The sequence below is a fragment of the Pyrus communis genome, chromosome 6, assembly GCF_041283825.1.
Source record: "Pyrus communis isolate YQ-2024b chromosome 6, ASM4128382v1, whole genome shotgun sequence".
In the NCBI taxonomy this organism is placed as follows: domain Eukaryota; kingdom Viridiplantae; phylum Streptophyta; class Magnoliopsida; order Rosales; family Rosaceae; genus Pyrus; species Pyrus communis.
Window position 1 is genome coordinate 7,493,536 of NC_142570.1, and position 23,576 is coordinate 7,517,111.

Sequence of the window (23,576 nt, forward strand, 5' to 3'; positions counted from 1 at the left end):
TAGTTATACTAGATTGGTGCACTATATACGATGTAACAAATGATACATACAACCATTATCCAATGAGCTAAACTCATTAGTTACCATGACATGTACAAGATACACATGTTTTATTTTTTTTATATTCGATATGCATATTTCCCTCCTAAAACTTGGCCAAAAGCTTAAAACATAAAACTTGCCCAACACATCTTAAATTTTGAATAACAACTATAACAAGGAAAGAAGAATGAGATCGTCATCCTTTTATAATAGCAAGGGAAACTAATTATTTAATTGTAACTTCTAGTTGTACCATCCTTTTATAATAGCAATTCTCAGGGCCTCCTCACTTGTGAAGCCCTGAGGCACTCTTGCCACAACATCTTGAAGCATCCACTCTTTTACACTTGATAGGCTTGCATGATAAACTTGTAACTCCAGGTCTTTGAGTGCATTCATCAATCTAGCATTAGGGTAGTCGCAGTCCGGACACTGAACTCGTATCATGGCTTCTGAGCCTACGATCTTCACATCTATTTCCATAACCCCAGCTGCTTTATTATCATAACTTGATGATAGCCGCGGCCTTGTTTGATGATGATCAATTATGGAGCTGGTGGTTTGGCCTCCAATGTCAACAACGGGCTTCAGGTGTTGTGCTTGGATTTTGGCCTCCAGTTGCTCAACCCTTGCTTTCAGCTCATTGATGTATACAACTGCATCAGAAAGTAAAGAAGCTTTGTCCATTCTGGACACATTGGGAACGACGGCACGGAGGGCATAGAATCGACGGTTAAGCTTGTCTCGCCTTTGTCTTTCTGCCTCAACATGGTTTATTGGTGTTTCTGATCTACCAGTTTCACTGTTTGATGATCGTCCCCTTTTTTTTAGTCGTATGTTCTCCATATTCTCAGAGGTGAAATTTCCAACAGAGTCGGATGATGATCCACCTATAGTCACAGGATCTACTTCTTTTGTACCACCTTCACGTCAAAATATAAAACATCAAAGCAATGAAATATTTGGAGGAGTGTACAAATACACAAATATCAACAAGATATCGGTATTTAATTAGAGAAATTAACTGAATATTTTAAGTAAAATGCCCTAAAATCAAATATCGGGAAAATGTTTTTAAGTGAAGAAAGAAAAGACCCGAGATCTGTATATTGGTCTTTGGTATTGGTACCAACCAAACACTCGTGGTATTGAAAATTTTCGGACCAATTTTGTTACCTTGTGTTGTCCCCTCTATTTGTTCAGCTCCTGAAAACATTCCACTTTCTAGCAGCGGAACAAGTACATGGTCCTCACGGCTGCTGCTCAGCTGCTTTGAGACCATGTTGTTGTTCTTTGATCCGAAAAGCGATTTTGACATCTGCACAAGACCCCAATCTACTTTGATCGCATCCAAAGAAGCGAGTTCAAGTACTCCGCATGAAGTTGCAATACAGACCAAAGTGTGAATTCCATGCATTCTTGCTTCCTTCACTCTCTCGCACTCATAGAACTGAAGCTCATGATCACCTGCCAGCCAAACAAAATCACCAGAACAAAACGTACGGCCCAGAATGTTACCGTGGCCGGCAGTAAATGACTGGGTTAAAGAGGCAGTGTAAAAGTAAAACCACTCGGCGTCGGTAACGTCTCCACCATCCAAATCCATGCCTTCATAGAAAAGAGCTTCAACTTCTCTACTAATCCCATTCTTCCTCTCCACAACATCGAAAACATTGGCTTTGTTGTAACTTTGTTTGGAGGCCAAGTCCCCAGTGCTTTGAAAATGGCCACCAGCCCACGACAAAGAAGCTAGGTCATTGCTGTCTTTTGATGAGGCTTGCCAGAAAATTGAATAGACCCACTGTTCGGGCCTATTCTGAATTATGAACTGGAGACGTTGAAGTGTGGGTGAGTTTTCTTGACCAAAATTGTATGAAGAACAGGAGGAATTAGTTTCCTCCATGGGTCTCCGGCTCTCTCTCTCTCTCTCTCTCTCTCTCTCTCTCTCTATATATAAAACGAATATTAGGAAAGGCGACAAAGCCAGTGAGAAATGAACGGTAAAATCCAATATAATTTCTTTATATAAGAAATTTCTGGCGGTACGAGCAACTCTTATTGATATTGAAAATATAATTGAAACAAGAGAATAAGAACAAAGGATAATTTTTTAAATTATATTACAAACTTATTGCACTTCTGTCATCATCATCCGATTCTGAAAACTTATTGCACTTGAATTGTTTGTCACTATGTTATTTGTGGTTCCTTCGTGAACTCGTGTCATCATCCGATTCTGGAAACTTGTTGCACTTGAAACTCGTGTCATCTCCAATATAATTTGTGGTTCCTTCGTGAACTCGTGTCATCATCCGATCTTGGAAACTTATTGCACTTGAATTGCTTGTCACCAAGTTATTTGTTCTACAGACAGTATTTAAAAGATTGATAGAAAGTTTACTCGTTTTCTCCATTTCACTATGTGAAAGAAATTTTGGAACAAGGACGTGAAACAGTTTCCTTTTGGATATCTGCTAGGGTGATAAGATGGCACTGCTTATTTTTTGCATTTAAATCGGCATGAATTCTTTCCTCTGTTTTACATGTCACCTACGACAGACTAGAAAGGTTATCATGTGGACTATTGACTAGGGTTTAAGGTTGGTCAAATTAATATTGGGAAGGACTAAGGAGGTTATTCATTCTCGCTGAATAAATATAAATTTTGAAACTTGCGCGGCATATAGAGTAAATCACATTCATCCAATCACAAATATGTAGGTGTTAGAGCCAGTTTGGAATTGCTGTGTGTTTAAAAAACAAAAAAATCCTACTTTTGGTATACTTTAAGAATAATCAGCTGTAAAATAAAGCAATTTAGTGTTTGATAAACTGTATTTTTAAAAACGATGTGAGTATGAAAAGCAATGTAAAAATGTTTGGTAAATTTTAATGTAAAAGTGACATAATTTTATATAACGACAAAAATAGATATAGCAGTAGGGGTGTGGCACCAACAACGGCGGCGGGGTTAGTGGTGATGATTGTAGTGGCAAAGGTGGGGGTCTATTGGTTGGGGTGAAAACGTAGCAGTGGTGACAACGGCATTGGCGACGATTGAAGTGTTGTTGACGGTCGTAACAATGGTGGTGGTGACGGCAACATTATTGTAAGGCTGGTGGTTGCAGTTGTAAGTGATGGTGATGATGTGGTGGGCGGTGGTATTAGCAGTGGCAGTGATCCTGATAATGGTGATGGTGATGGAAACAACAATTGGAAAGGTATGGTGGCGGTGCCAATAGTGCAGTGTGGTGGTTGTGGTGCACAAGTTCAAATGTTGGTAGAGGCATTGACAACAACCGTGGTAGTTGTGGTGATGGCGGTTGTGGTATTATTGGTTGTAGTGGTGGCGGTGGTGATAATTATAGAGGGGCCAACAACAACGATGGTGGTGATAATGGAAGTTGTGGTGCTAGTGATGGTGGCGGCGGCAATGGTGGTGGTGATTGTGGTGGTGGTAGTGGTGGTGATAATGTCAGGTTAGTGGCTTGGTAAGTGACGACAGTCACTTTGTTCTCGAAGGGATAAAATATATGTAGAAGGATAACTAATGTCATTTTTAAAACTTAGTAAGGGTATTACAAGAATGAAATATTCATTAAAGGCTTACCTCCACTTTTTATAAAATGAGCTTTTAAAAACAACCTTTAGATGCCACTTAGTACTACAGTCCAGTTGTATTCCTCTGCACTTGTAAGTGAGAGGTCTTAGGTTCGATGTCAAAGGCAAATTTGAACCACGTTATTGTTGCTAGCCTATTGTGAGGCTTAACCCACTCCTCCACCCTTTTAGTGTAGATAATATTGTTTGTTTCAAAACAAAAGCAACCTACAGACTGCTTTTAAAAGTTGCAGCATGGAAGCCATTGCTCTAAAAATATGCAAGATAGTTATTTTAGCAAACACTTTTTTATTGCTTAACTTAAAGATATAGCAGTTTTTAGTTTTAAAAAATAGCAATACTATACGGGGCCTTAGTCGGCTTGAAACTATTAGTTTTAATGAAATTTTCATTTGATCAAAATAGATTTTTGATGTAAGATTTTACTATAGAATCTAGTCTACATATAGTTAGAATCTGACTTGGTTTGATATATACATGTGTCCTAGGATCCAATCCGATCCAATTTTGACCTTTTCTCTGATCGACTGAGAATGATACAGGTTGGCTCGAGTACGAAGCTCTATAGATCACTTGTCGAGACTTGTTCTTTGCCTTTTCCTTAGTTGTTGATGGCGGCGATGACGATTTTTGTGGCAGAGGAGTAATTAGGGTTCCTATGGTTTCTTTAGTTTTGATTATTTTGTTGTTTGGCTAGTCCATCTCTTTTATTAGTGCTTAATTTTGTATTTAGACCATTTTATGTATCCTTGTTTAAAATAATGAATTATTATATCCATAAAAAAGAATTGATAGACAAAATTATCATCAAATTGGATACAAGACTAAAGTTAAATTTTAGAAAGTTAGATGTGAAACCATTTGTTTATAAGACCCCAAACATAATAAAACGAAGGGTTAATCTCAGATTACCACTCTGAAGTTTATTGGTTTTCAACATTTAGTACATGAAGTTTTTTTCATCTTAGTCTGATATCTAAAGTTATAATTCTGGGGCACTTTCATACATCTGTTAAGTTTTCCGTTAGAACCTCCGTTAACTGATGACATGTCGCCCACACAGACAATGACTAGATAACACATGTTAGTATAAGCCAACATAAATATTAAAAAATTAAAAATTAAAAAATTAAAAAAAAAAAAAAAATAGACCCACCCATTTCCTACCTCACCCCCATGCCATCCCTCATTTCTTTCCTATGCAACCCGCAGTAATCCAACCATGGCAGCCAAGCAGCACCAACAGCAACAAAGGAGAAATTTCTCCTTTTGCCGTTCTTAACCCATAGCCATTTGCGCCCGCAGCCCAACACCATCTTCAAGGCCAGCAAAACACTGCAGTGATCCCGTGCCCACCATCGCTGCCCAACCACTTGTACTGTTTGATTTGAGGTTAGCCAATTAGAGTTTAGGGGTTGCTGGGTTTGCTGTGGAATGAGGCGTTAAGATAGAGATGATGGTTGTTGGTGGATGGAGCTGACGATGAAGTGTTGGGCGAATGGGCAAATGGGTTTGCCGTGGAATGAGGCGTAAAAATAGACATGAACTTTAATTTTTTTTTCTAATTTTTTAATATCCACGTGGGACTATATTGACACGTGGCACCTAGCCATTGTCTATATGGGCGCCATGTCATCGATTAATAGAAGTTTTGACAGAAAACTTAACTGATGTATGAAAGTGTCTCAAAATTATGACTATGTACCAGACTGGGACGAAAATAACTTCATGTACCAATTGTTGACAACTAATAAATTTTAGGGTAATAAACTAAGATTAACCCTAAAACTAAATACGGGATTTTATTTAGGTCATTAAAAAAATGAGAGTTTTAACAAAATACTCCCGGTACTGTTCAATTTTAACGAAAAACCACATTTCCCTTTTTCTTGTACTATTCACGACACCTTTTTTTGCCATTTTTCATTAAAACTAAAGTTTTTTTTGGAATTCTGAACTCGGAGCTCATAGGGTAAAAGTCTAATACCCACTAAGATATTAGACCACATGCAAAAGAAGAAGTTGAAAAACATGAATTGTTGAATGACCAAATCCTAATATTCGAAATATTTTATTAAATGTACTCTCTTTATGTATAGGTGCACAGGTTAGAAGTGATCTAGTCCTCCCTAGTTCGAGTGGTTCTCTGATAAAGCAATATTTGTGAGTGGACCCTTTCTTAACTTGCATGATTTAATAAAATATTAGGTTGCATGCGTTGCATATTTCGTAAAATGAGCATGTTTTCCATTATATTTTATGGATTTATATACTTATGATTCATTTAAATTGTTTTATGGAATACTTGTGAATTATTGAATTTACGTTTTTCTAAAGGTTACAAATTATGGGGTTTGCGTATATGAAATACTTGGGTTTTATGAATATGCATTATTGTGATTTATGATATGAGATTTTGAGAAATGTTTTTGATGCTTATCTAGTGGGTTATCATACAGCACATACACACACCACGGGTATGACGTCTATGGCCATAAGACACGGTGGAGGAGTAGTAAGATATATATATATATATATATACACATATATATATATATACACATATATATATATATATATATATATATATATATACCCCCAGCTTCACCACCAAAAGCGGTGTCGGACAGCTCACTAGCCACGGCTAGTGTCGGTGTGTATGTATGCTATTATATTTAGCTTCACCTTCGGATGATGGGCAAGTTATTCAGCTTCACCTTCGGGTGATGGACAGGTACTGCCTTTGGGCGACTATGATACCCCTAGTAAAGTGGCGATAACATCATTACTGAGCATGGTTTTTACGCATACATGTTTTACGAACGATTTCATGGCATGTTAGAGTTTTCAAAAAACTTATTATACATAGTACTATATATGTTTTCAAAACGTTGGGGGGGGGGGGGGTTAATATGTCTAGAAAAATATCGGTTTTTCGTACTATTAGTATTATTATAAATTATGGTCTACTCACCTTTTCTGTTTTGCACCCTCTCAGGGCATAGTAACAACATGTAAGACCTGAGTATTGAGGTATTTCCCTACCAATGACCTTGCATCTCTCCACTTGAGTATGGATTCCTTTTATGATCATTGTTACTTGTTGTTTTACTTTGCTCTAGCACTTGCGTTTAGTTATATGCTCTGGACATATTCATGATCATTGAATACCTTGTTTCGTTCATGCTTAAATCGAATATATTTTTATTATTACTTCTTAAAGTTGTGTATTCATTGTGAATGTTGTTTCTTGCATAATTTTTGTGTTGCTTGTTCCTTCATGTTTTCACTGATTCACACACTCATGGCTTTCGTCACCCTTGGTTGTCGGCCAACACGTTCCATCTATGTGTCATTTGGATATCTGGGCTGGGGTGTGTCATTTGTGACGATCTTCACCAACTTATTGCGTCATTTTGGTGGAATGAGATGGGGGATGTTAAAAAGATTAATTGGATGGCTTGGGACAAGCTTTGTTGTCCAAAACGAAAGTGGTCTTGGGAAACCTCTACTCCTTTCATCTTGGTCTTCTAGCTAAGCAAGGTTGGAAAATAATACATGAGCCTTCTTCTCTTGTGGCATGACTGCTTAAGGCTAAGTATTTCTGTAATTCCTCGTTCATGGAGATGGAGCTTAAACTAAATGCATCATATGTATGGCGAAGCATTTACGCAGGGAGAAAGGTAGTTATGCAAGGATCAAAATGGCAAGTTGGTGATGGACGTTCCATTAAAAATTGGGAAGACCAATGGTTACCACTACCACTACCATCAAATTTCTAAATTTTCTCACCTAAGCCGGAAATGGTGGACATCTCATTTGTAAATGATCTTATCAGTGGGACGGGGAACTAGAATTTGCCTTTCATCAACTCTTTGTTATTTGCAGTGGAGGTAGATTTGGTTCGTTCTCTACCACTGGGCAAACTTCTTGCCAATGATCGCTTGGTTTGGCATTTTCACAAGAAAGGCAGGTTTTCTGTTAAAAGTGCTTATCATGTGACCTGGGAATACATTACTCATCCATCTGCTTTGTCTTCAACATCTGCACCTCGGTTCACTAACACTGATTTTTTGGATATGCTTTGGAAATCATGTATCCATCCCAAGGTTAAAATGGTTGTGTGGCGAGTGTTGTCTGACATCATTCCTTCTGGATATAACTTGTGCAAACGACACCTATAGGTGGATCCCTTATGTGTTCTCTATGGTGCTCAAAATGAAACCACCTACCACCTTCTAACCGAATGCCTTTTTTCTAAGTGTGTGTGGATTTCATCACTCTTGGGCCTCCGACCACCTTATTGTCGACCGGGTTTACTACTGGAATGGGCATCTCAACTCTCACTCAATTTGCAACCTGCTCAATTTGATTGTATGTTGATGTTGATTTGGGCAATATGGACATCAAGGAATTCTAAATTATGGGGGTGTGATTTGTGCCCTAAACCTCAAGTGGTTGTGAGGTATGTGATGGATTGGTGTCAAGAGTTTCTAAGAATTAACCACACTCCTACTTCGGTTTACCATCGGGTAGTAGTGCCACGGTGGGCTAGGCCTTCTCCGGGTAGACTCAAGGCTAATGTAGATAGGGAGTGGGTTCCAAACTCGATTGTTGGTGGTGTGGGTGTGGTAATTCGCGACTCTAATAGAGGTTTTATTGGGGCTGCCTCATTTAATTTTTAGGAGGTGTGATCTCCTGCTCAAATCAAAGCATTAGCGGTTAGAGTTGCTTTCGAATTAGTGATCGAAAGGGGTTTACAAAATATAATTTTTGAAAGCGATTCGGACTTATGATAAAAGATGCCAAGCTCTTTATGGAAATGATCGCTAAAGTTTCTATTGCCCATATTTGCCGTGATGCCAACTTTGCAGCCCATAGAATTGCTAGGCTTGCTCTTCATTCAGAGAGTAATTGTACTTAGTTTGGCAACCCTTCTCTGTTTATCTATGATCTTCTGGAGGAGGACCTCATCTTTCCTTGTACTATTTAGCCTAGTTTATGCCCTTGGAATGAAATATATCGTCTTTTTATCAAAAAAAAAAAGAACACTTATTTTTATTTAACTAGAAGAAGCCTCAGATTTGATAGTAGTTTATGCATGGCTCATAGCCCCCTGTTGTGAGTATTTTTTTTTTCTTTCCAATTATTATTACTAAGTGGAGAGCGGGATGAGTTTAAAACTATTACATTAATTTAATGCAAGGGTAGTTTCGAACTTGAAACGCATGGGGAGAAATTCAGCAATGTATCTACTAGGATAGTAGACCACATGGCCCGAGTATATTTATAGAAATCTCATATTTGTTAAAAACAAATAAAAAAACATTGACCAAGGTAATCACCATTTATTATTAGAGCACTCTAAATCTCCAATGGATTGATTTATGAACCCCCCTCACTCCTAACTTTCAATGTAGATCAGTAACATAGTATACACAGGAAAAAAGATTCTCCCCAGATCCATTTTGTGGGGATCTTAGGCCATCTCCAACTGAACTGGCCAAAAGGCTAAAAATAGCTTGTTTTGACATGAAAACTGTCTCCAACCGAAGGCTAGGCCAAAGGGTTTGTGAAACCCACCTAACCAAAAATCTCAAAACAGGCTAGCGGGCTGACCAAGATCAGTTAGCCAGCCAGCCCTCCTCTTGTTTCTCAGTAACCAAACAGACTAAAGTCAGCACCATTACTCCATAACAACATTAGGTATTTTCTTTTTCTTTCTTTAAAATTAACCTCCTTTATAATTCTTTTTCTTTTTCTTTCCAAGTCTCAAGTTCCTCCATGCTACTGTGCATTATCCCGTTGGTGATTCAATGGAGAAGCTATTTTCTTGTTGCAGCAGAACAAAGCAAGCTTTTTCCCTTTTTTGTGATTTGAGATCAAGAAGGCAAATAGGGAGAAGGGAGAAATAGAGGGAGAGGGATGGAAGCTAGTTCAAGAAGAAAAAGAGGGAGATGGATGAAGAAAACGAGGAAGGAAAGGTTTTTCCTTTTTCGTGATTTGAAATCGAGAAGGCAAAGAGGGAGAGGGTTGGAAGCTAGTCCAGGAAGAAAATAAGGGAGGTGGACAAGAAAACTAGGAAGAAGTGGTGTTCTAGAGTGAATAGAAAAACATAAGTATTAATCAAATATTAATAAATATGACTTTAATAATATAATATTTGAATTTGTTACTATTCTTTTTTTTTTTTTTTTAATTCGACACTACACCAAATGCTTTACTAAATCATATTAGCTTAGTTCCGAGGCCAGTCCAGTCCGAAGTAATATGATACAACAAACGTATCTTAAAAGTGTTTCTAATAATATTTGGAAGAAAAAGTTAAAAGTCGTCTTGTAAGTGCTTTTAGAAAAATAAATAAATAAATAAATAAAAACATTGCATTTTGATTAAAATATTGATGTGATTCTAAAAATGCCGCTTTTGAAAAACTAAATACCTCAAAACGATGGTTATAAAGATGCTATATCATAACTACAGTTGGTTATTAGTTTGTTATAAGTTTGTTACTCATGTACTTAGTTTGTTTTATGTGATTAGTTTAGATAGCTAAATGTAAATAGTCAAAAGGCTATATATATGTAACTATTTCATTTTTTCGGTAATTAATGAAAAGTCACACATTTCTTAACTCTTAAGAAATCTCTCTTTCTCTCTCTCTTCTCTCTCTTCCTTATAAGAATACAGAGTTTCTACATGGTATCCTTTGCCTTCTGCCTTACAGCTAATTCGATCCCTTCTTCCGCTTCGTCTCTCTGATTCTCGATGATCTTCTCTTGTAATTCTTATTTCTGATTGCAATGGCATCTCCATCAGATTCTTCATCTCATGAATCCCTTAAAAATTCTGCCCCAAACTCTTTGACAAACCTTAATTTGTCAAATTTGTATGCTTTTCTCACAATTCAGAACATTGGAAGGATGGTGCTGATTAAGCTCAAGAGATCTAACTATCTTCCATGGCGTACTCTGTTTACACCAATTCTCAGGCGCTACAAACTTCTTGGCATTGTTGAAGGTACTGAGCCATATCCACCGTCATTCCTTCCAGATCGATCGATTAATTCAGCCTTCGAGATCTAGTATGAAAAAGATCAGAATCTGTTGATTTGGTTGAATTCTACACTCTCGAAAGATGTCATTCCTTTTACTGTTGGTGTCTCTTCAGCTCGAGATCTTTGGATCAAGCTTGAACAACGTTTTGGTGGAGTTTTAGATGCTCATATTCATCAACTCCGGTCTCGTCTTCAAGCAATTCAAAAAGGTGCTCAATCTATGACGGATTATCTTCAATAACTCAAAGAAATCTCTGACTCTCTTTTTGCTGCTGGTACACCTATTTCTGATCGAGATCTAATTGCGGCTACTCTTGCTGGATTACCTGATGAATTCGAATCGTTTTTTGATTCTGTCATGTTACGTCTTTCTTCCACGTCTTTGGATGAGTTACATGGCATTATTCTCACCAATGAGCTTTCAATGTCTCGTCGCAAGAAGCTCTCTTCTTCCACTACTGAGTCTTTTCAGGCGTTTTTTGCTCAGTGTCAACTGCCTCTTCTTCGAACTCCACCTCCTCAAGTATATGTTGCACAATCTCACCAATCTTTTCGATTCAACTTTCACCGTCGAAGGAACATTAATAAGGGTCATCACTACCATAATCCTGGTTGGTACAATAACATCGTGGACATAAAGGCAATTATCGAGGTCAATCCTCTAATCGTGGTCATCAACAAGGTGTTCGTCACTCTTCATTCAGTAGTAATCATGTTCCTTGTCAAATTTGTGGCTCCACCAGTCATGAAGCTATTGACTGCTTCGATCGCATGAATCCTGAAATCTCTGGGAAGATTCCTCCTGCAAAACTTGCAGCAATGTGTGCACACTATACCTCCAAGACTTCTCCATCTTGGCTACTGGATTTTGGTGCCACATCTCACATCACTAATGATATTGCCAACATCTCTTCACCAACACCGTACACTAGCGAGGACAAAGTGTATGTCGGTGATGGTAAAGGTCTCTCTATACATCATATTGACTCTTCTTCTTTGCATTCTTCTACTGCTAAATTTCATTTGAGTAATGTGCTTCATGTTCCTCAAATGAAACACAATATATTATCTACATACCAATTTCTCAAAGATAACTACTGTGCCTTAACACTTGACTCTGATGGATCTATAGTAAACGATTGTATTACAAGGATGACGCTTTTGCAGGGTCTAGTTAAAGATGGCTTTTACACTTTGTAAAACTGTTCTTCCACTGATCAATCTCCTGGATGCTCTTATGCTCTTGTCAGTGCTCAAGGTTTAGTCAAACTCTGGCACAGCCGACTAGAACACCCATCCTCATCTATATTTCGCAAAATAATCTTTAGTAATAAGCTTGCTATTAAAGGTAACACCTCTGTTGACTTCTTTTGCTCCAAGTGTGCTATTGCTAAAAATCATAAACGACCATTTGGTTCATCAACTACATTTACCTCTAAGTCTTTTGAGCTATTACATTGTGATCTGTGGGGACCAGTTCCTGTCACTTCAGTGAGTGGTTTTCGATATTACTTTCTCATAGTTGATGAATTTAGCAAATACAGTTGATGTTTTCCTTTAAAGAACAAATCAGAGGTGTATACTACTTTTGTAACCTTCAAAGCTTATGTTGAGAATATTGTTGGTAATAAAATCAAAATCCTTCGTTCAGATTCTGGGGGTGAATTTACCAGTTTACAATTTAAATCTCTTCTACATACTTATGGTATTGTACACCAACTTAGTTGTCCACACACACCAGAACAAAATGGTTGTGTGGAGAGGAAACATAGGCATCTTGTTCAGATAGCTCGGACCTTATTAGTTGAATCTAGTGTTCTTCATTCACATTGGGTTGAAGCTTTTACTACTGCCATTTATCTTATAAATAGGCTACCTCTATCAGGAAATACTAAATCACCCTGGGAGTTGTTGTTTAACAAGTATCCCGATTATTCCAAACTTAAGGTTTTTGGGTCCTGTTGTTATCCATGGTTAAAGCCCTACATTTCATCTAAGCTTGATGGGAAAAGTAAAAGATGTGTCTTCTTGGGCTACAGTTTACAACACAAAGGTTATAGGTGTTTGGATTTGGACACCAATCAGATCTATATCTCTTGGCATGTTACTTTTGATGAGACTACTTTTCCATTTAAAGTTGTTACTCATGTTTTATCCTTTGTTGATCCGTCTACTTCTACATCTTCATCTATTGATCTTCAGTTTTCAATGCCTACATCTATATCCACTTCACCTATGCCTTTATCACCAACAATCTCACCTTCCTCACAACCCCCTATATCTCCTCCATCTGTGCATTCTTCTCCTACCATGCCTACACAACAACCTATGCATTATTTTGTTCCTAATGTTCATCCCATGGTTACTAGATCCAAAAATGGAATTCATAAACCCAAAGTCTTCACAGCTACCAAACATCCACTTCCTTCCTCCACTGATTACATTCCCAATACTTATCTTTAAGCCTCTAAGTTTGAAAATTGGAGATTGGCAATGCAAAATGAATTCAATGCTTTTTTATCTACTGGCACTTGGACACTTGTTCCCTCCTCACCCTCTCAAAATGTAGTTGGCTGCAAGTGGGTCTTTAGAATTAAAAAGAATCCTGATGGATCAATTGAGAGATATAAAGCAAGGCTATTGCTAAGGGATTTCACCAAAAGAAATGTCTTGACTATACAGAAACCTTCAGTCCAGTTGCAAAGCCAGTTACTATCAGACTTTTGCTATCCTTTGTTGTCCAATTTAACTGGTTCCTCAACCAACTGGACATAAGTAATGCATTTCTGCATGGTGACTTAAAAAAGGATGTGTTCATGGTTCAACCTCCTGGTTTTCAAGATCTCAACAAACCTCATCATGTGTGTAAGCTCAGAAAAATCTCTCTATGGACTTAAACAAGCTCCTAGAGCTTGATTCAAGCTCTCCAATCTCTGGGATTTAGTCAATCATCCTCTGATGCTTCTTTATTTGTTCTACATGCTCCCACTATGGTTATTGTCCTTGTTTATGTTGATGATATTCTGGTCAGTGGTCCTGATGCTACCATTTGCAATCAGTTTATAGCAAAGTTGAGCATTTTATTTCTTGTCAAAGATCTAGGCCCATTGCATTACTTTCTAAGTCTAAAAGTTCACCGAACCAAAGATACTATGCTTCTTCATCAAAGCAAGTATTTGTTTGATCTGTTACAGAAAACAAACATGACTGGTGCAAAACCTTGTTGCATTCCTCTTAGTTCTACTAAGTTAGATCACAGTGGGGATTTACTTGTCAATCCCACTGAATACAGATCAATTGTAGGTGCTCTCTAATACTTAACTTGGACGAGACCTGATATTTCCTTTGCTGTGAATCAAATCTGTTAGTTTATGCATGCACCCACTGTTCTTCATATACAAGCAGCCAAACGTATATTGAGATTTCTCAAAGGGACTCCAACTCATGGTCTCTTGTTTAAGAAAAGCTCACTGCATCTGTCAACCTATTCTGATGCAGATTGGGTTGGTTGTTCTTATGACAGAAGATCCACGAGTGGTTCATGTGTTTTTCTGGGCACCAACTTAGTTAGCTGGAGTGCCAAGAAACAATCCACCATAGCATGTTCATCTATTGAAGTTGAGTACAGATCCTTAGCCCAAACTACTGCAGAGGTTACTTGGATTTGCAAGGTGCTTAAAGATTTTGGTTTTCCTCTTTTTCACAAACCTACACTCTGGTGTGATAATATCTCTGCTATATCTCTTGCATCTAATCTTGTATTTCATGCTCGAACTAAGCATGTAGAGATTGATTATCATTATATTCGTGAGCCAGTACTTGCAAATTTGGTTAAAGTTAAATATGTGTGCAATCAGGATCAAATTGCAGATATCTATACCAAAGCCTTTTCTAAAAATAGGTTCCAGTTTCCACAGTCCAAGCTTTCACTTGGAATCCTTGATTCTTCCATGTTTAGCTTTAGGGGGTGTAAAGATGAAGATGCTATATCATAACTAGAGTTGGTTATTAGTTTGTCATAAGTTTGTTACTCATGTAATTAGTTTGTTTTATGTGATTAGTTTAGATAGCTAAATGTAAATAGTCAAAAGGCTATATATATGTAATTGTTTCATTCTTTCGGTAATTAATGAAAAGTCACACATTTCTTAACTCTTAAGAATCTCTCTCTCTCTCTCTCTCTCTCTCTCTCTCTCTCTCTCTCTCTCTTCCTTACAAGAACACAGAGTTTCTACAGGTTATACAAACGATATTTGATTATACCAACTCCAATGCATGGACCCAAACTCAAATATTTAGGTTAATATAAAAGATAGAAATTTAGCTTTATGAACAATGAATATCATCCAATGCTTGTAGGTTTTAAATTTAAGTTGTAGTTTTTAAATTAAAATAATAAATTATGTTTGGCCTTATGACCCTTTGACCCCCTTAGTTTGAGATGATTTTTTGTTACATGGCTATGTCTGGTCTATGATCCTCTGGTTCCTTAGTTGGAGATGATAAAAAATATAGTCTGACACTGTTTATTAAAATATTAATTTTTTAGAAGACTATAAAACTAAAACGAACCCTCTGACCCTCCTTTGATTGGAGATACCCTTGAGGATCTCCAGATCCGGATGAGATTTAATTCTTTATACACATACATCGATTAGAAGGTCAATAATTCAAACCTTTCACACATAAACGAAATATTCACGCAAGATCTCAAAGTCCTATTCTCGCGTCAGCGAAAACGACTGTGCACTATACATCATCGTAGTCAGTGTTAACAATAATTCGAGTCCCCCAGAAACTGTTACAGTGCATACTAAATTGTGATAAGCTAATATCTTGTTCCATTGTGGTCAATTGTGAATTTAGTAGCATCACACGGACAGAAATTACTCCATTTTGTGGATGTACGTAAGCTACGGTAGTGAGCAAATGTGATGCACGCATGCACAAAATCAAAGCTACAAATGGTCTCCATATTTACCTTGATTGACATAAAAAAACAGACTACATTGTTCAATTCCAAAGCACGATTGATCATTTTTAATGAATTGCATATTTAATCTTCAATACAATTCCCAGCTGATGATGTGATTAATATCTCCTTCTTAATGAAATTATCTCCTTTTATATGATAAATTTTATCAAATTGTCACACATAAATTTTATCAAATTATCACACATGCATTTTTGAATTTGATAGAAATTATTTTAACGAAAACCTTAAAATAGACGATTTGAATAATAAAATACATCTTGTTGTCCCTCAATTAATTATATATAAAAAACAGTATGTCTTCGATTTCTCTAAAACGGTCTCCAAGTATTCTTATGGCCAATGATTTTACAAGATATCTAATATTGTCAAAATTGGAACGGACTAAAATTGTGCAAAGCGGTATTTTGATTAGCTATTTTGTGGATATGCATGTTTCACTTCCACATGTTTGCACTTCAATGTAGGCTAATTGTCTCCTCGTACAATCGAGATTCTTCTGTCCCAAGTATCTGCGGTAGCTGACAGAAAAGTCTCACACATTATTGTCCTTGGTGCCGCTCCGACAAAGCAAACAAACAACGTTGGGCGTCATACATGAAAAGTTGATAGTTGCAGGACTTCTATTTTCAAATTCACGTTCCCAAGCCCAAGACTTTGGCTATCATGGTGGCTGGAGATTCTTTTTTTCGAAATAAAGCAATTGTTGTTGCATTGATCGATCTAGGAATGATACATCCACCAGTGGTGATTGGTGAAAGCTCCAGTAGGTGGCCACTTCTTTTTCAAGGAACCGTACGCACCAATCTACACCATGCAAAGCGCCAAACTCCGTGTCGGCATATGTGATGAGCTTGACAGAACCAATAGGATCTTTTAGAATTTTTTAATTTCTTATTTTCACAGTTTGCTATTTCCTACTTGCTTTTTGGGGCCCATCTAAATGATGTGCTCGGTACAAAGGCTTATCAATCAGGTAAGCTGGAAACTTTTTGGATTCATCGTATTAGCTCTACTTATCCTAAATAGATATTATATCTTCTAGATTATGTAAATTGATTTATATAGTACAGATATATTATTATGACGACGTTTTATGTTAATAAAATAAAGATGTATGTATATTTTTATCTACATGTTTTTATTTCATTAGCATATGAAATGTCAGATAGCTATACACCAGTATCAAAGGTCTTAATAATCAATGCTTAGCTCTCGTATTTGACCAATAATAATTAAGGAAAGGAAAATTTTTATGTTACATCCAGTTGTTGAAGTTAGAGAAGTGGATGATATTATGTATAGTTCAATGTATATACGTAAGGTTACTTGATTTACAAAAATAAAAGCGTGACAAGTCCAAACCCTAATATAGAGATATTTTTACACTAAGAGTGGGTAATAAGTTTATATCGAATTGTGGACAAAATTACGTGTAAAGCAAAATCCAATTGTGGACAAAATTAACTTGCTAAAAAACTTAATTTAGGCACCGTTGAAGGACTTTAGAATTCGTCGAACTTAGACGACATGCAGTAGGAGAGGCAAAACTAGAAAAGTAAACTACAGCAGTGAGCAAATGTGTTATACGCAATTACGCACACACAAAATCAAAGCTACAAATGGTCAAGTCTATCACTACTACAAAAGGACCTAATAGTGTCAGTTGTTGCGTCGGTTTAATATTATATAGTGGCGAAAAAGAGATTTGCGACACTCACTGAAGATGACGTCGTATTTACTGTCGTTTATAAGCGTCATAAAATTTCTATGTCGCTTTTAAACCGACGTAAAAATTTAGTGTCACTTATAACCGACATATATTTTAATATTTTTAAGTACTGGCGTCGCTTTAAATAAAATAGTGTCGCTTTTAAGCGACATAAACTATGGGTGTCGCTTCTAGGCGACACTAATTCTTGTTTTTAATATTTTAAATCCTGCGTCGGTTTTGAGCGACATATATTTTGAAAACCAGTGTCAGTTGTAAGCGACACATTGATGGTCTTTATATGCTCTCCCCCGTGTTTTCTTTTTCTTCTCTTGCATTTTTCTTATTCGTTCTTCCAATTTACAAAGTCTCCCGTGTTCTCTCTCTTTCAGCTTTCTCCTTTGGTTTTCAACTTCATTTGTTCCTCATCACAACAGTAAGTTTTTCTTGCTTATAATATTTTTATTTTCTCCTCTTATGTTTAATTTTTAGTTACAATTAATTTTTGTAGGAAATTTTTTTGAGCTGGTTGAGTACATAAAGAATTGTTGACGTCGAAATTCTTCAACAAATCAGGTTTGTATCACTAACTTCTTTAATTTTTAAATTGTATAATACACAAGTTTATTTATTTAAAAATTATAATTTAAGCACTTAGATAAAATTCTACTATTTTTGTTAAATTAATAAAAATTTAGTCGAATTAATTAATTTTGTCACTTGAATTGTTATGAGAAAATGGAATGAATAATATTTATAAGCATTTATGTTAAATTAACAATATTAAATATAAAATAAACTTATAATATTGAGTAAAATAAGAATATATTATGTTAATTTTTTTTTTGCACTCTAATTGTTATTTTAATTTGTTGTTATTTTGATAATTTTTTGTTGTTATTTACTAGAATGGATTAGATGAACATAATTTGAATTGTTATGAGAAAATGGAATGAATAATATTTATAAGCATTTATGTTAAATTAACAATATTAAATATAACATAAACTTATAATGTTGAGTAATATAAGAATATATTATGTTAATATTTTTTTTTGCACTCTAATTGTTATTTTAATTTGTTGTTCTTTTGATAATTTTTTGTTGTTATTTACTAGAATGGATTAGATGAACATAATTTGAATTGTTATGAGAAAATGGAATGAATAATATTTATAAGCATTTATGTTAAATTAACAATATTAAATATAACATAAACTTATAATGTTGAGTAATATAAGAATATATTATGTTAATTTTTTTTTTTGCACTCTAATTGTTATTTTAATTTGTTGTTATTTTGATAATTTTTTGTTGTTATTTACTAGAATGGATTAGATGAACATAATTTGAATTGTTATGAGAAAATGGAATGAATAATATTTATAAGAATTTATGTTAAATTAACAATATTAAATATAACATAAACTTATAATATTGAGTAATATAAGAATATATTATGTTAATTTTTTTTTTTTGCACTCTAATAAGAATATAACCTAAATTTATAATATTTAGGTATAAGAATATAACCTAAACTTATAATATAAGAATATCCTTTCATATAAGAATATAACCTAAACTTATAATATTTAGGAATATAAGAATATATTAATTATTTTTTTTTGCACTCTAATTGTTATTTGAATTTGTTGTTATTTTGATAAGTTTGATAACTTTTGGTTGTTATTTATTAGAATGGATTAGATGAGCATAATTTGTTTTTACTATAATAGGTGTTGAAAATTAAAAGATTGCAATCGTGATAGAGTTCGAGGGGTGAAAGATAGAAATTGAAAATTTTGATAGTTATGCCTACATGATAGGGATTGAAAGATTGTAGGCATCTTAGTGTCAACGTAATATTTTACCTTCATAAAGTGGTAAAATATGGACAAGAGTTGGTTGACAATACCCCGGAATTTTGAAGCGTATACAACTGGAATTAATTTGTTTTTGGATCAAGCAGTTGCAAATGGTGTTGGTCCTGATAAGTTTAGATGTCCTTGCAAAAGATGTTATAATCGATATACTTTTGTTAGGAACACCATTGTTGAACATCTCATATTGTATGATATGGATAAAGATTATAAAAACGCTTGTTGGCGACATCATGGCGAGCAAAACATTGGAGAGCAAAATGTGGGAATTGGAGAAGAAGAAACAGGAGATGAGGTGATTGGCATGCATGATTTTCTTAATGATGTATTTGTCCAACCATTAACAGAAGAAGGTGTTGGGCCATCTACTGAACCCCCTATTGGGGAAGGCCGTCCAGAAGAGGTGCAGACTTTTTTTAAGTTGCTTGAAGAGGCATATCAAGATTTGTGGCTAGGTTGTAAGGAGTTTAAGAAATCGGAAGCAGTTGTAAGATTGTATCTATTCAAGTGTTTAGCAGGAATGCCTGACGAGATCTTCACCACTTTATTGGAGTTAATTAAAAGAATGTTGCCTGAAGGGGATTGTTTGCCTGAATCCTGTTATAAGGCAAAAAAACTTATAAATGACTTGGGTCTGTCGTATGTGAAAATTGATGCATGTCCCAATGATTGCATGATCTATTGGAAATATACTTCAGATTTCACCGTGTGCTCAGTTTGTGGTAAATCAAGATATAAAATTACCAATGCAGAGGATAGCTCGAGGGAAAAGGTCGCAACTAAGGTCATGTGGTATTTTCCTTTAAAACCACGATTGCAACGATTTTTTATGTCGAAGCATATGGCTAAACATATGAGATGGCATGCAACTGAATGTCCTAAGGATGAGTTTATGAGACATCCTTCAGATTCTCTCGCATGGAAGCATTTGGATAATTTATATCTGGATTTTGCGTCAGAAATTCAAAATGTCCGATTAGGGTTGGCCAGTGATGGATTTAATCCTTTTGGGAAAATGAGGAATGATCATAGCACATGGCCTATGGTGCTTTCTGTTTATAATTTGCCACCTTGGATGTGCATGAAGCAACCAAATTTGTTATTGTCTTTGTTAATACCAGGACTGCGCAGTCCTGGTAAAGAGATTAATGTATACATGCGTCCATTGATTGATGAGCTGAATGAGTTGTGGGAGGTGGGCATTCCCACTTATGATGCGTATTCCAACCAAAGTTTTACGATGAAATCTGCCGTGTTATGGACTATAAGTGATTTTCCGACTTATGGAATGTTGTCAGGATGGAGTACACATGGCTATAAAGTTTGTCCACATTGCATGCATGATAAAGAATCTATTTACTTGCCAGCGAGTCGCAAGATTTGTTATATAGGGCATCGACGTTTTCTTGAAGATAATCATAGGTTTCGAAGGCAAACCATCACTTTTAATGGTCGTCGAGAGCATCGTAGTACACCAAGGCAGTGAACTGGTTTACAATGTCTCGAAGAACTTTCTACATTGAGATTTACTTTTGGAAAACCAAACAAAGATGCTTCAGTTGGGCAACGCAGAAAAAGAGCTTCGAGCAGTACAAGTAGTAACAGTCAGTGGAAGAAGAAATCGATTTTTTATGAACTACCTTATTGGAGGCATCTGTTGATTAACACAATCTTGATGTTATGCATATTGAGAAGAATATATGTGACAGTGTGGTGGGAACATTGCTAGATATAGAAAAGTCTAAAGATGGATTGGCTGCACGTGCAGATCTTGAATTCTTGAACATAAGACATAGTCAACACCCACGTAGAGAAGGAAATAGAACATTTCGACCTCCAGCATTGTTCACATTGAAAAGAGAAGAAAAAACTGCGTTCTGTAAAGTATTGTCTACTATTCGGGTCCCAGATGGATATTCATCAAATTTGTCGCGATGTGTGCACGTGAATGAACGAAAAATATATGGGTTGAAAAGTCATGATTGCCATGTTTTAATGCAGCAGTTACTCCCGCTTGCAATACGCCCGGTTTTGCCTAAAGCTGTTACTATGGTTTTATTAGAGTTGAGTGCAATTTTCAGACAGTTATGTAGTAAGAATGAGTCTGAGGAAGGATTTAAGCAACTGAATTCAAGAATTGCCTTGACATTATGTCAACTTGAGAAAATATTCCCTCCTACATTTTTTGATATAATGGTGCACCTCCCAGTTCACTTGGCAGATGAAGCAGCTCTTGCAGGGCCTGTTCAATATAGATGGATGTATCCTATTGAACGGTAATGAATAAATTTTTATAATTTTTTTACAATTGTAGTCATAACTTTAATTAATAATTATAATAATTTGTATTTCGTTTTATAATTGTAGGTATTTTCAAACACTGAAGCGCTGTGTTCGTAATAAGGGTCGTCCTGAAGGTTCTATTGCTGAAGCATATTTGGTGGATGAGTGCTTGTCATTTTGTTCCATGTATCTTAGAGACGTTGAGTCTCATCGTACCCGTAGAGGCCGAAATGAAGATGGTATTGGATGTGGAGTATCTGGTGGGTTATCAATTTTTGACTCGAAAGGATGTTATATGGGTTCAGGAGAAAATGTGGAGCTCGATCTAAATGTTCTTGATCAGTGCCATAGATACATTCTAAATAATTGTGATGAAGTTAACCCATTTAGAAGGTAAGAACGTTTAATCATACGTCTTAATGTTTTATTGGTTTTCTTAACTTTGAAAAAATAATTATCTAAATTGGACATAATTGTGTAGGCAACATGAAGAATTCTTGAAAACTAAACATCGTCGAGAAAGGTTAACTATGCAACAAATTAAGGAGCTAAGCAAGAAAGAATTTCCAGAATGGTTCAAGCAACATGTGAGTTGATATAACAATCATATTATTTATTTATTGTTTTGCATTTTAATTATAACATGTTTATAGTTATTCTGTCAATTTTTATCTTTATACTTATTACAGATGAATTCAAGATATGATGCTAATGACACATTGATATCTCAAGACTTGCATTGGCTAACTAATTATCCTAGTAGGGTTGTGAGTAGATACAAAAGTCACATTGTTCATGGATTTAGATTTCGTATAAAATCTGTGGATGATAACATAAGAATCAAAATTGTGGTGTCTTTGTACCTGCAAATATTCCTGGAGCAATTGGGCAAGTAAATTGTTATGGCAGAGTTGTAGATATGTTCGAGGTCAAATATTGTGGTCCTACTGAAGCAGGAGATAGGGGTCGAGCTGTGATGTTATTTAAGTGCGAATGGGTTAATAGTGAAAGTCCACGAGGAATGAAGACTGATCAATATGGATTTACTATGGTGAATTTCAATCAATTGGGATTTAAAGAGGATCCTTTCATACTAGCATCACAAGCATTACAGGCATTTTACGTGGAGGACACGATTGAAAAAGATTGGCACGTAGTTGTTCGAACTCAGCCAAGAGATTTATTTGACGTATTAGAGGACAGTGATGCTATTGATGATTATGCCACGCCGAACTTGGATGATCGAATTCTTGATAATGAAAATTTCCATACAAGGGTTGGCGTGGAAGAGACTCCCTTACTTGAATCATTAGCGTTGCCTACCGGGTTCGTTAATCATGCCAATATCGACGATGAGCTAACCGATGATGAAGGGGAATAAATATATTAATTATTTTTTGTATTAATTAGACTTTGTTTTATTTTGTATGCTATGATATGTATCATAAAATTATATTTCTGTTTTTTTTTTTTTACTTGTTTTCTGTCGCTTTTAACCGACGGCGTATCTCATGTGTGTCAGAATTGGTGTCGGTTTTAACCGACGCAATATGAGACTATTTCGACGCAATGTTAACCTTAGGTCATATGGGCAGACTTGGCGTCGGTTTTAACCGACGCAGCCCTAGCCTATTTGGACGCCATGACATGTGTGTCAGAGTTGGCGTCGGTTTTAACTGACGCAACCTTAGCCTATTTCGACGCAATATGAGACTATTTCCACGCAAGGTACCTGTTGTCAATCATATGTATTAATGCGAAATAAGGACGATTATTTTTTATTATTTGCAGTTTTATACCCCTAATAATAATTATTATATATTAATTTAACTGTTTTACACCCCTAAAAACTATAATAATTATATATAATTATATATTAATTTAACGGTTTTACACCCCTAAAAACTATAATAATTATATATATAATTATTATACGCATTCTATAAAACTAATTTGAACGATGCAACCGTCAAACATGTTTGTATATAA

General features: G+C 35.8%; 3 protein-coding genes across 3 annotated transcripts; 2 read left to right on the forward strand and 1 right to left on the reverse strand.

Annotated features, from left to right (window-relative positions):
* LOC137711733 (transcription factor bHLH14-like) lies at positions 1-2,013 on the reverse strand. Its single transcript, XM_068450989.2, has 2 exons — positions 1,219-2,013; positions 1-965 (listed from the first exon to the last, which is right to left on the reverse strand). Exons 1-2 carry the CDS (start codon positions 1,943-1,945, stop codon positions 286-288), a joined length of 1,407 nt encoding a protein of 468 aa, XP_068307090.2. The 5' UTR covers positions 1,946-2,013; the 3' UTR covers positions 1-285.
* A 17,301-nt stretch (positions 2,014-19,314) lies between these two features.
* Positions 19,315-20,790, forward strand: LOC148696205 (uncharacterized). Its single transcript, XM_088695161.1, has one exon. The coding sequence runs from the start codon at positions 19,315-19,317 to the stop codon at positions 20,788-20,790; it is 1,476 nt and encodes a 491-aa protein (XP_088551287.1).
* A 563-nt stretch (positions 20,791-21,353) lies between these two features.
* LOC148696206 (uncharacterized) lies at positions 21,354-22,183 on the forward strand. The gene is made up of 3 exons (XM_088696144.1): positions 21,354-21,580; positions 21,672-21,980; positions 22,069-22,183. The coding sequence occupies exons 1-3, from the start codon at positions 21,354-21,356 to the stop codon at positions 22,181-22,183; spliced, it is 651 nt and encodes a 216-aa protein (XP_088552270.1).
* The last annotated feature ends 1,393 nt before the right edge of the window (positions 22,184-23,576 follow it).